General features: G+C 36.9%; 1 protein-coding gene across 1 annotated transcript in view; it reads right to left on the reverse strand.

Moving 5' to 3' along the window:
• The window catches only part of TRHDE (thyrotropin releasing hormone degrading enzyme), a 207,960-nt gene that overhangs the window by 159,634 nt on the left and 35,014 nt on the right, over positions 1–13,312 (reverse strand). Inside the window, exon 3 of the mRNA XM_053977659.1 lies at positions 10,963–11,089. Within this exon, the coding sequence (XP_053833634.1) occupies positions 10,963–11,089 (127 nt within the window). The remainder of the gene's footprint in view (positions 1–10,962; positions 11,090–13,312) is intronic.

Here is a 13,312-nt window from a genome sequence, read left to right on the forward strand (position 1 = left end):
ATAAGACAGTTCTTTCTCTCTAGGTGGGTTGACTCTGCCACCTTTATTTTGCTGACAGCAATCAGGGGCTTTCTGATGCTGAGGTCTCTGATTTTGATAACACACATGACATACACTAGAATGTTACAAGCTACTTTGGAATTACACTTATCTTTACGCTGCTGTACCATCTGTGACTATAATCTTCCAGGGTTATAGTTTCATGCATACTGGCAGCAGACCTGACTTAAGAAGTTCTGGATAGCCCAGCCAGCAGCAGCTTCTCAGCACTGCAGCTGAACTGTGGGACCAGCCTGAAAAACAGTTCCCTGGAAAGAGCTGGTTAAAAATAACCTCCAAAAAAATCAAAGGGAAGAAAACTACTTTACACCACTGAAGTTAATGTCTTATAAAACTGCATGTAGGACAGTCTGCTGGACTGCTCCTTCTTGGGTCTGATGAAAAAGAATTGCAGTGATGATTTGTAAGTGGAGGGGGAAACTAGAAAAAGGTCAGGAAACTTCTGAAATGAGGGACAACTAGTCCATAAACAGTGAGTAGGACCCATATTCTCCATGGAACCCACAAGATAAAAGCCTGAAAACTGCCACAATGCCAAGCCCAAGCAGCAGCCAAGCACCACAGAGTAGCTCACTCCCCCATCAGTGGTATCAGGGAGAGAATCAGAAAAATAAAAGCTGGAAAACTTGTGTGTTGAGATAAAGACACTTTAATAGGGAAAGCAGGAGCTGCGGACACAAGCAAAGCACAACCAGGAATGAACTCATCACTTCTTATGGGCAGGCAGGTGTTCAGTCATCTCCAAGAGACCCCAATCAGGACTTGGAATCACCAACACCATCACTCCAAACGTCACTCCCTTCCCTCCTTCTTTCCCCCACTTTATTTACTGAACATGATGTCAAATGGTCCGGAATACCCCTCTGGTCAGTGACGTTCTGGGTGTGTCTCCTCCCAACCCCCCAGGTACCCCCCGTCCCCTCACCAGCATGGCAGCGTGAAAAGCAGCAAAGGCCTTGGGTCTGTGTAAGCCCTGACCAGCAATAACATAAACATCTCTGTGTTCTGAACACTGTGTTCAGCAGAAATGCAAAACACAGCCCCACACCAGCCACCAAAAGAAAATTAACTCTACACCAGCAAAAACCAGCACACCGATCTTCTTATTATCCACATTTCCAAAGTCAACAGATGCTTGTAAGACTGTCTGTTCCCAGATTCCTTATCCTATGTGTACACTTCTTGGTTCCATGATCAGACTTACACCTGTTACATATGACAGCAGAAAAGGGGGAACTATAGTTTGGGAGAGCCTCCATAAAAGTCTGGCATCTGCTGACTGAAATTTTATCTACAGATATGTGTTCTTACAGTCTTTATAGGCCTACCATCATAAAGTACAGCCAGGATATATGGTTGGACAGACAGATTAATATTAAAGGAACATTCACAGACAAGTATATGTAAAATTTCAAGAGGTTAGAACTACTTGTAGGAAGATTTGTTTTTAATGTTTAAAATTACATTTTACTCACTTGTAATGTTATTTTCTGCACTTCACTACTGAAACATTAAATTATCCTTCAGCTGTGTACTTAGATTTGACCATTTTATACTCCACATCAAAGCTGTCACAAAGCAATTGTATTTTGATTGCAAAGAGCAAGCTTTTTTTTTTTTTCAAGAAATAGACTGACAAAGATAAAACAGTGAATTTGTCTGGGCTGGACTTCCGTCCAGCTGTCCCCAAATACAAAATAAGCATTACAGAAAGCTGTCTGTTCACTATTACTCTGAATGACTTAGAGCAATTTCAAATAGCCTTTAGTATCACTTGTCAACATTCTTTCTTTGGCAGGTTTTATTAAGAGCTACATAAGATCACTGTGTTGTCAGTCATAACTTGTACAACTCAGATACCCTTTTAATCACTTGGAAACTATTGTATGGTTTCTACAGAAAAATCCTGGAGATATGGCATGAAACATAAAACTGCATTTCTAATGCATCTGTTTGTTACTGAGTAACAGCCTGCTTCTTCTTAAAATTCAATTCTCTGTGATTACCTTAAGAGAGGAAGCAAAGCTTAAAACATTTCAAGAATATGGAGAAAATATGCCTAGGAATTAATTTTTACATTACCGGTGAAAATACATATAATGCATCTTTCTATGTATCTAAGTTAGAGCTGACAGTTTTGTGAAGTTTTATTTCCACACCTAAGAATTAGCACCCTAGGAAGAACACCTCTCAGACCAACTTTAAAGCAGGAAATATTGCAGTCACTTTTATGTCCCTCACATGAATCATCAATACTTAACCATGAAAGGATGCAAGTTCCAGCTGCCTGTCTCAATGCATACTCAAATTCTATCTGGAAACTGAACATTTTATACACATCTAACCAGCAAAACATCTGCCTGCCCTCACTTCTTAGCACTCTTTGGCTTTCAGCTGAGCATCTAAATAGGACAACAGAACTGTGGTGTTTCTCCATTTGCAAATACACTACATGTAAACAGTGATTACATTTACAACAGTGTAAAAAGTGCTTAGGTACTGTAACAACCATCACAAACATCTCACATAATTTCTTATGAGGAATTCAACCACTGACCTCTGTTTGGAAGTCACATTATAAAGAGCTACGTGTAATTAAAGTTCTGTCAAATTACCTGTACTTTTACAACACAACTTCAAAAGGAAACCTAGTGTCACAGTAGTGGTAATAGACCAAAGCTCCTGCTGAATAAAATACATATCAGGACCTCTTTTGGCATGATCTGTTCCACTGGTAAGTTCTCTCTTGCTGCAGAGCTGAAGATCGATTACAAAGGCACAAACTCAGGCACTATTTGGAAACAGTTTCTAAAGATTTCTCTAAGCCCCCCAGAGAGACAGCAATAGCTGCAGAAACTTCCAAGAAGGGTCTCCAGAGTACATTTCTAAGTTCTTTTATGCACTTGTCTCTTTCCTCCCGCTCCCACCCACTTCAGGATTGAACTGCCCGGTACTTACAAAAGCAGAACAACATGCAGCAGTGCCAAATATTCCAAGAAGAAAAAACAACTGGATTTTTCTAGACTAAAATGTTGCCCAAGTTTAATTTCCATTAGTAGTAGCATATGACAAGGAACATATTTTTTAGTTGAATGGTGGGATTTGTTTTAGCTTAATACACTTCCTGAAGTGTGCTATCATTATGACAAATATGCATCTTCATGAGGACAGCTTTGTTAGAAGTGTTACTGATAAGAATCAGAGAAAGCAACAGAAATCACAGTCTTCACAAAACTGATCCTGAATCTGGAAATGTTATGGTTTAAATACACAAGCAGATGGCAATTAAATAAATTAGAAAAAAAGGAGAATTCACATACAAGAGAAAACAGAGAAAGTAAGTTTAGCAGTACCTACCAAAGATCTCCACCAAATTTTAATTAAGTGATTCTTTCAATGTCCATATACCATTTTAAGAAGCCTGCCAGCACCCAGAAAGCAAGGTGGGGCAAGGGGAAATGCACAATGGTAATTCACTTGTTTAAATTAAAGTTGTTCAGCCATCTTAATATTTTCATCGTTACACTGAAAATCATTGGTTTCCATAATGTAAAAATGAAGTTGCTTCAGGCATGGAACTGCAAACGTAGCATAATTCATTGTGTTAGGATATTTTTCAGTTACAATATCCTTAGAAAAAGCAATAAAAGGTGAGCACATACATCCCTTTGAATTTCAGTAGCTTAAAGAAACTAGCTAGTACAGGTGGAAGGTTTATAACTAAGCCAGCAGAATCTAGCCAGCAGCAATAGGTTTATTCAGCTCAGTAGCTATACACTTTCTCGCATCTTTTGTATGAACAAAAATCTCTGGCCTACTTAAGTCCCACTTTAATGTGTTACAATCTTTTCAAGACACTGTAATAATCTCTTGAAAGAAACTTTCTGTGCTCTGTGCTGATACATGAAAATGTATCTTCTTTACATCTGTATCTAAAGGGTTTTTTTTTCCAGTTCAGAAGTAAGATGTGAAAGCTCATTTTTAAACACCTACTTAAAGATTTTAGCTGTTTCTAATACACAGGATATTTTCAGTAAGTGGTAACTTTTTTCTAACTCTCACTGCACCAGTAATGCATACCATTTAGATTTACTAGGAATAACACTAATTAGATTACTTTGAGTGAGCGAGTGTGTGTGTGCTTCCCTCATCTATTATCTTTATGGCACAAGGTTCATAGTGAAGAAGAACGTTCTTAGTAGGGACAGTTATGGAGTTTTCATGACGTTGGCATTACATTACGTGTGAATAGGTAACATTTTAAAATACATAAATTCTTACTTCAAAACAAGCATAAGAAAATAAGCAAAGCCCAACACAAATCAGTTTAAGTGAGGCAGTGGGCAAAGTGTTTTATCATCAGTTTTGCCTAGTGAAACTTCTGTTTCTCAATGTAATATATTTGCTGCCCTCAAATCAGCATCTAATGGAAAACAGACTTAGTCACAATACCATCAGGAGAGCATAACGAACTACCCCAAAGGAGCACAATCCTTCTAAAACTGAAAACATGGAGAGTTAACAGGAACACTTCTTCAGTGCTACAGGGGGAAAAAAGAGAAAACAAAAAACCAAAACTCAATTGTTCTTCTTCTCACTCACTTTTAGCAATGATACTGATAATAAAAAATTCACACACTCCTAAAGGTCCCAATAATCAGCATGAAATTGATGGCAGGATTTTTGAAACTGCTGTGAAAACAATTGGTACCTATGCAAAAGGAACAACACAATGCAAGTATTGTTAAAATCTCTTTTTAGTCTTTCTGCATGGAAGTTTTCATCCCAGCCATTCAGAGACTTTGAATAAGTGGCAGAAGGTACAGATTAGCTCTGAAACTATAGTTAAGCATCCTAAATCAGTTTGCTAACTCTTCAAACTGTAGGCTTACCCTAAGAGAAGGAAGGCAAGAGGTTATGCAAACCCTAACAGCTCTATGTGCCACCAGGGAGGAAAAAATGCAGGAGAAACGTCTTTTAAGGCCTTCTTGCCTCTCTTGACCAAGGAAATCAGCTATAGTATGACTTTCAGGCTAAATAAAATTGTGCTTCTGAAACACAACTCTGAACAGACTTCTGAAATAAGACTCTGAATATTGTCATAACATTACCGCTTCCAGGGCTGGAGATCCAACACAGCAACTATAGGGTTCAGCAAGCAAAACACTAGGCAGGGCTAAAACTGGTACAGAACACATTTTCAGACAGGAATGGAAAAAGAGATTCCACTGTGTTGATTTTTATTTCCTCTTAGACTCATTTGAACTTGTTTCTGAGTCCAGCCAGAAACTGAGCTGTCTTCACTTTTCAAAACAAATGTGGGAGGCCAAAAATCACAATTCTGAATGAGAAAATACTAGTGAAAGTTATTGCTGCTGCTGCTGTTACTGAAGTATGTAAAACTACCTGTCTCAATCAATTCACACTAAAAATCCTTAAAAAATAAGAGAATTGACCTCTACTCTAACTGCACATATTAAACAAAAAGTCTAAGTGAACTGTGTCAGTGTTCGATGTGAACAGTCCTATAATCTGCCTGGTTTTTTTTTCTCACCAGCACAACCCTTTGATTTTGCTGAGTTTCACTCTTCAGGACAACCTCTACTTCACATATTAAGATAGAAAAAACAGGAGTCACCGTATCCTTGTTCACCCTCCTTCCATTTGGAACTGCAAGGTTAAATGAAAACTTCATAAATTGAACTTGAAATTATTTCAAGTTTGTCATACGACTATGAATCAAAATTACACATAAGCTAGTCAGCAGTAAACTTTCATATTTACTCAAATACTATCATTATGAACACGTTAGTCCATTATATATTATTCCATTAGCTTTGTTTGTAAATATACAGTTCTTTTGAAGGTGCTCTTTAAATAATGCCCAGTGTATAAGACTGCATAGGGGGACTACGCATTTCATTAAGTCAACAACAGCCATTTCCTTTTCCACCATAGGACAACATACTTGAGTAGATTGTGTAACACTTCTGTCCTATTCTAGACATAGATGGTACCAGATTTCTACCTCAATTCTGAGAGAAAAGGCCATTACTTTCTCCTTGGTACTCTAATTGATGTAGCTCAACGGCATTACCTACTTCATTCAAACTAAATGCTATAGGTACAATTTTCAAAAGAAAAAATTTCATTGTTTAGTAGATTCTACTGCAATCCAATCTTCCTGAACACTGCCCAAGGATTCACACATCCCTCTTCTCGAGCACGATCTAAATCTACCACAGTATCCTCAGTGATATCATTTATCTTTTATCCAAACTCTTTTGTATTTGGTTTCCTGCCATGTAGCTCTGAGATTTGCATGGTAACTTTCATAGTGTCACACCATGCACAGAAAGTAACTCTCACAGTATCCCAATGACATATAGACCATGTCCTATAATAAAAACTACCGTTCATAATGCCTATACAAATATGAAGTTCATTGTGGACCGAAGACCTAAGCTTTTCCTAGACATGCTCCTTTAAAACAGAGCTACACTTAGTGGTATAAAAGATCTCAGCTGCTGGTCAAAATCTCTGATGAACCCTCTTGACTCTCTAATCTAACAGGTTATAGTTTTTTTCTGTAGCTTCTCTTAAAAATAAAATTTGTACAAAAGCTTGACATGGTCAATCAGGTATAACAGCTCTGCTCAGGCAAGTAAAAGGAACTATAATGAAAACTACTTCAGTCACAGCTATGTAAAAAGTATTTCGGATTCATGTGCTTTTAGGCATTTAACCATCTCATACCAGGTAGAAGTTCACACAGTTTTCTGGTGATTCCCGTAATTTCTATGGAGTTTCTGGGTGTCAAAGATCTTATCCCATTTTATAAATCCTACAGAAGTATTCACTTCATCTTTTATCAATCAAAAAATCAGATATCAAATTTTAATTGTCCAGATTAGTTTCCTCTCTGTGTAGTCAAATGAGATACCTTTACTAGTACCTTCTCAGCCAAGATTTCTCCTAACTCACGATAAAATGCATCATTTTCTGAAGGCATCTGTGTTTCTCACAAAGTAGAGCAGCTAATTAGTACCCCAACCACAACTGTAAAGGAAAAAAATCCCACCGAACAATAACCACATATAATATATCAGATGGAACTCCGAAGTTTACTATACAGCAAATCTATAGAAAAGGACTTTTAGAAGTTGGAAAATATATTTCACTTCGGGGTGTTGATGGAGGAGAGGCTGGACATGAGCCAATGTGGGTGGTATCAAAAGCAGTGTGACCAGCAGGGTGAGGGAGGGATTCTGTCACTCTACACCACTCTCATGTGACCCAACATGAAGTGGAGGCTTGGTTGGAAAAGTCCATCAGCCCCTCCACCTCAAACCGTTTACAGCTAAAGAATCACAGCTGTCCACATGGCAAGAGGGCTTGATTATCTTTTCATTCCCCATAGTGTGACTCTTTGAAGCCTCTCTTTTAAGGTGGTTTTTCTGTTGGTGGTTTTTTTCTTTTTAATTTTCTAAGCTCTGTGCACATCAAAACAGCAACTGGTCAAGGTTTCAGGGGGAAAAATTCAAGACCTTTCCAGTCTCAAAGACCCTCATAAGAAAAAGCTCTATGCATACAAAGCATTTTTTTGTGCAGTCCAAACAGGATTAAAATAACTATGTGATATAAATACAGAAATATTTTTTATTCACTAGCCATTAGAATAGAATTAAAAACCCTTCTGCATATCTTTTTGGATTAAATAAAATGCCATGGTTTATCTACCCATCACTTTAACCAATGTTTGCAATGATAGTATTATAGTCTTAGGAAAACCTAGGTTTTGTTTAAAAGACATGATTTATTTTTCATAAATGAAATTAATATCAAAACTATTGGTTTGAAACCTTACACAAGCACCTTCCTGTTCAGAGTATGAACTGGAGAGTAGGAAAAGAAAGCTACATGCTAAGTAGAACTTTTAACTGTGGAAATTGTTAATTCCAGTTAGAGAAATTCCCAATTCACATTCATTACCAGAATTCGCATCAACTGGAAAATAAATGTACTTCTCCAGTGCCTTCAGAAGGCAGTACAGACCATATAAGATGTAAAAAACCTTAGCCACAGCCATCTGATTGTATGTAAGCCCAGCAAGAAAGCCTGGTCACCACCAGTAAGGTAGTCAAGAGCAACAGGAGGAATTGGTTCCTGTAGAGAACACTGACTGATGTATTATAAACTCAAGTAAGGAGCACTAGTTTCAAATGCCTTGGAAATAGACCTCAATGACTCAGAAGTGAACAAATGAACACAGATCCTTCTGATACAGCAACACATCTAAAGAGCCTAAAAGTCCTCAGATACTCCTACCATATAGAAAGCTGAAATGGATGACCACATAGATGACCAAGTGCTTTGCCAAGGGTGGCAGGTCCCTTGTCTAGGGAGAATCCCCTGTTGTTCCAACTCTAACACACACAGACAGCCCCACAGACACCACTGACACTAAAAATGTCTCACTCAATAGCCAGTACAGCACCTCTATAGTCAATTGGTCAGTTTTCAACAAAATTATTTTGTAAACATAAACTGTGCTTTCAACAAAAATAATTACATTTAGTTACGTTTCTTCTTGTTAGAACTGCAAAGTACGTGAAACAATTTTTTTTAAAAAAAATCTGTTTGAAACAGAACATTTTCTATAAAACTGTTGACATTAAAAAGCTTTCCAAAGTACATTCTTCATTTTTCACTCCCACTTTCACATTTAGAATTGAAATTAAACACTGCTGAAATGCCCCACTGTAGAAAACATGCTCATTTTTCTTAAAACCGTAATAAAGTACTCAATCCTTTGCAGTCTTGACAGCAGTAAAGCAGATAAGTCCTAAGTTTTTGGAGAGCCCAGGTGCATTTTCAGTATCAACACATCTACCTGATGCACATGCTTTTTCCATTGCTGTCGTTAATGCTGTTTTGTCTTTTCAGCTGGGAAATTCTTCACTACTACTGCAAAATCCCTATCATAGACAGATTACATTATTACCATTTTTAGTCCTTCTATTCACCCATCAGACTACTGTCCCTAACCTTCTAAACTTTGAATTATTTTTCAAGTTTAAAGCAAAAATAAAAATTTGGCATTCTTTCAGGTTAAAGACACCAGCACATGCTTAAACATAGCAATTAGTGTTTGAATGAACTGGAACAAATATACCTGTATTAATATGCAAATAAAATTCTTAAAAGTATTTACATCATTGAGTTTAGAAAATTTTCTTCCTATATTTACATTAAATAAATTCAACATTACTATATTATAAAAAATGATTCTGTATAGTAATTATTTTCTTGTACCACTACTGAATAGCTAAAGTTTTCATGTAGTATTTTCTATTAAAAATTTTACTGCAAATATTTGATGAAAAAATACAACTTTACTTGTGACTATTCTTCCCATTCTGTTCCAAACAGATCCAAAGTGGAATATATTAACTTAAAATGAGATATTTTTAAAAGATATGCACAGCACAATGACAATGGATATAGCATGTTGGGTTTAAAGACCATATGTTACAATTTTGAAAGATACTCTGAAGCAGATACAGTTACTGGCACTGCTGCCAGCTGGCATGCTCAATAAACTACCTGAAGTAATGATGGTTGGATGTTTAGATGATCTTTAAGATCCCTTTCAACTGAAACCATTCTATGTTCACCTTTTCTATTCAACAATTTCTTGATTTTATTTTCCCCCTCTAAACCTTTGGCCCCTGTAAGCCCAGAACTTCCTTTACAAAACATTATTATTTATATATATATATATATATTTTATATATATATATATATATATAAATTATTATATATTATTAACACACTTGAAGACATACATTAAAGTATACACAGAAAGTTTGTGTATACTTAAATATGCCATATGCTTGTTTAACCCATCTGCATATTTCTCTAGAAGAATACTGCCTGTAACCTGTTATTAAAAGACACCAAGAAATAAATGCCACAACATACTTATAAAAATATTCATGCAATATCCTCATCTAGAAACATCAATTATGTTATCTATCTTCTACACCATTAGCTGTAAGTCCAATAAAACTACTCACCAGGCAAGGAATTTAATGAAATAAACCCTGCCTTCCTGTGAGGATCACCTGTGGTTCCAACTCTAACACTTCTTATCAAATACATGCTCTCTTCCTGCTGCTGAGCAACAGGCTTTTCTGAATCTTTATCAAACATGTTCCAAAGGAGGGAGGGCATAATAATACTGTGGAAATATTTAAATGAGTAGGAGACCAACTGATTGTGATGAAAGGGAGGATGAGAAGAAACTCTTTTTAAAAAATAATAGAAATTTATGGGGTTTACGTTTACATCACAGTAAAACTAATTTACAGCAATTTTTTCAATAAACAGGACAATAAGCTTTTCTACTAATCATCATTAATAAGTCATATGAGCCATAAAATCAAAAAAGAAAGAAACAAGCCCACAGTCTTGCACTGCTACAGGTTTCCAGTTTCCACAACTATTTTCGCTTCTGTTCCCCATTTAAGGCTGAGGCACCAAGGTACAAGTATTACAGAACAAACTATCTCCCAGGGGCTATCTCATAGGACTAAGGACCAAAACTGACAACATTGAAAAAACAAAGAAAAACTCAGCCCACTTATCAGTGAAAGGTCTCAAGTTCTCTACCCAATGTCTAACGAATGTAAATATTGACTGCTTCCTGCTCTTTTCAGTTCCAGATTGGAGAAAGCATAGTTTGGCTTCTCTTCCTCCACAAGGAAAAGTTTCTCACTTACTGATCCTCCTAAATTAACCCAAACATTTAACTTGACATCCAATACATTATATTCCTTTAGAATAGCTGACTTAATCCCTCATTTCTGGGTTACTTTCAAATTCTTTGGAAAATCTTACCCAATTTTGGCAGGGAATAGGGCACTTTAAAATAATCTTCATAAAACTCAATGAGTCTCCTTGTAATATTTAGAGCATAGTCCCCTGATCCTCTTCGGATTGCATCAGGCCTTGCATATAACCGTACCTGTTAAAAAACAAAGCAAAAGTCCAATTTCAGCATCTGCCTTTTAAACCTATTCTAACAGAAGAGGTGAATGAATTACTCTACTGCTATGAGGTGGCAGGATTATTCCCTTAAAGCCAAATATGATTGCCATACATTTGTCAAATCATATCATAGTTGAAAACCAGAACTACCAAAATTAAAGTTACAAAGTTCTGAAGTTACAATCTCCTGCTTATTTGTGTTGCTAAATAAAAAACTTGCACTCCTTGTATCAAAATAAATATTCTAAGAAAATACATGTGTTTGTGAGAGATATGATGGAAGAGTGGATTAGTATAATGGTTCTCTGCCTACACTGAATGTAGGCAGAATGCAGTGACTCAGTAGGAGAGAAGTTCATGGTTTGTTAAAGGCACATTATATCAAGCCCTGAAAATATTACTAGACTGGGAAGAAAAAAATAATCTTTCTCTTTTCTCTTCTCTGGCAGTGACACTGTTACTCTTGATGAGCTATGGGCAGACTGCAAAAACAACCATTTCTAAGCTTATTCATGTACATAAACAATTAACATTCCTGAAACCTCCATGACTGCTTCAGGCCTCTGTTTTCAGAAAGCAATAAATTAAAGCTGCTTTTATAAGCCACAGACTGCTCTGTTCAGTATAGCACAGCTCACACATTTCAATACCTAGAGTGAACCGAGTGAACAGAACTCACCTTCATAATTCAGCATCCAAGTGTGACCCTGATTAGGGAGATAGCAGAAAGCACTGCCAGGTTATTACCTCTTCCCTGTCCTTACAGTCTGTAGCACTTCCTTCATGCAAAGATGACATAGAGCCTACAACTGCTAACCAAGAAGGGCATAGAAAGGAGAACCACTTTTTGTTCTCTCTCCTCATACCCTGCTTGATGGAAGTAGTGTGTGCTTTGTCTCTAGTGACTGTAGCAGAAGGTCTCTCCCTGCAGTTCATAATGATCTGATGCAAATGAGACTCTACTAAATGTCAATCCTTATAATAATATCTGACTCGCCAATACTTTCTGTGGTAGGATTAAATCCCAGCCAGGGTTCTGAGGAAAGCAATAGCACAGAAATCAGAAAGTATCAATGCATACATGAAGGAGAAATATCAGCTTTGGAATGTTTCTAAATGCTCTATTCTGGATTAAGACAAGGCAATGGGATTTTTGGCTTCAGTGAAAGTATTACCAAGTATTGCTTTACTGCTCTTTTCCTGAAACAGTTCAGTTATCCAAGTGGAAACCAGGTATCAAGCCTAAGTACAGTGTACCTGTCAATTCTCTTTTAATCCACTGTCTCTTGAGTTTCAGTATGGAAACACATTATTTGCTTCATTACAATGTCCATCTTCATATTTAATCTTTGTGTTGTATTAGACTCGGTGCACATACATAGCTATCATTCATAATAATTAAAACAGGTAATGGTGTAACCTGATGAGATATATAATAAAGCAGACTTCTTATAATCACTACCTGAAAGCACATAGATCATTATCTGAATTCCTCCAAATCGCTAGTTTTATTGATTGCTTCCTTTCAAAGTTAACAGTAACAGGTACGTTAAAACGTTCCCTTATCTACTAAACTAAAATACAGGTTTTAACAAAATATGTATTAACCACAGAGTTTATGGAAGGATGTTAAGAATCACAATTAGATTTGTGATGAGCAGTTTTGTATCATTAAACCTTTATACACAATTTTGCATAATTGCTTTACTGGCACAGTTGCCTGTATCAGCAAATTAGGGGGAAAAGGAGTCAACCAAGTATGCAAAAAATCATTCAATTTGACAGTGGCCAAATCTGTCCATAATAAGAAAGAGAACAACAGAAGGGAAGAAAATAAAAAGCAAATAGAAGAAAAATCAAGGTTCAACTTATTGCATTACAATGAATGTCTCCTGGCAAATACAGAAAAGGCATTTAATGGTGTCTGAGACAGAGCCAAGGTACAAAAGCTGCAATGCTGCAAACCTCTCATTTGTCTCCTGCCTAACGTTGAATGTAGTTTTATTTTGCCCATAAAGTTTTCCTGTGTACCCCTCTGCCTGCCCAGAACAGCTCTGGACTGCCATGGCTCACACCAAGGTCACCGGTAAGCTGGAACACAGTTCAAAAACTACCCACACCATTGCCCAGGTCTCTCAGGGGCTTTGAGGCAATGGATATTGTCAAAGCAGTCAACCATCTTCAAACACTGGGTCTTGCT

Source organism: Vidua macroura, chromosome 5, assembly GCF_024509145.1.
Source record: "Vidua macroura isolate BioBank_ID:100142 chromosome 5, ASM2450914v1, whole genome shotgun sequence".
NCBI classification, from domain to species: Eukaryota; Metazoa; Chordata; class Aves; order Passeriformes; family Viduidae; genus Vidua; species Vidua macroura.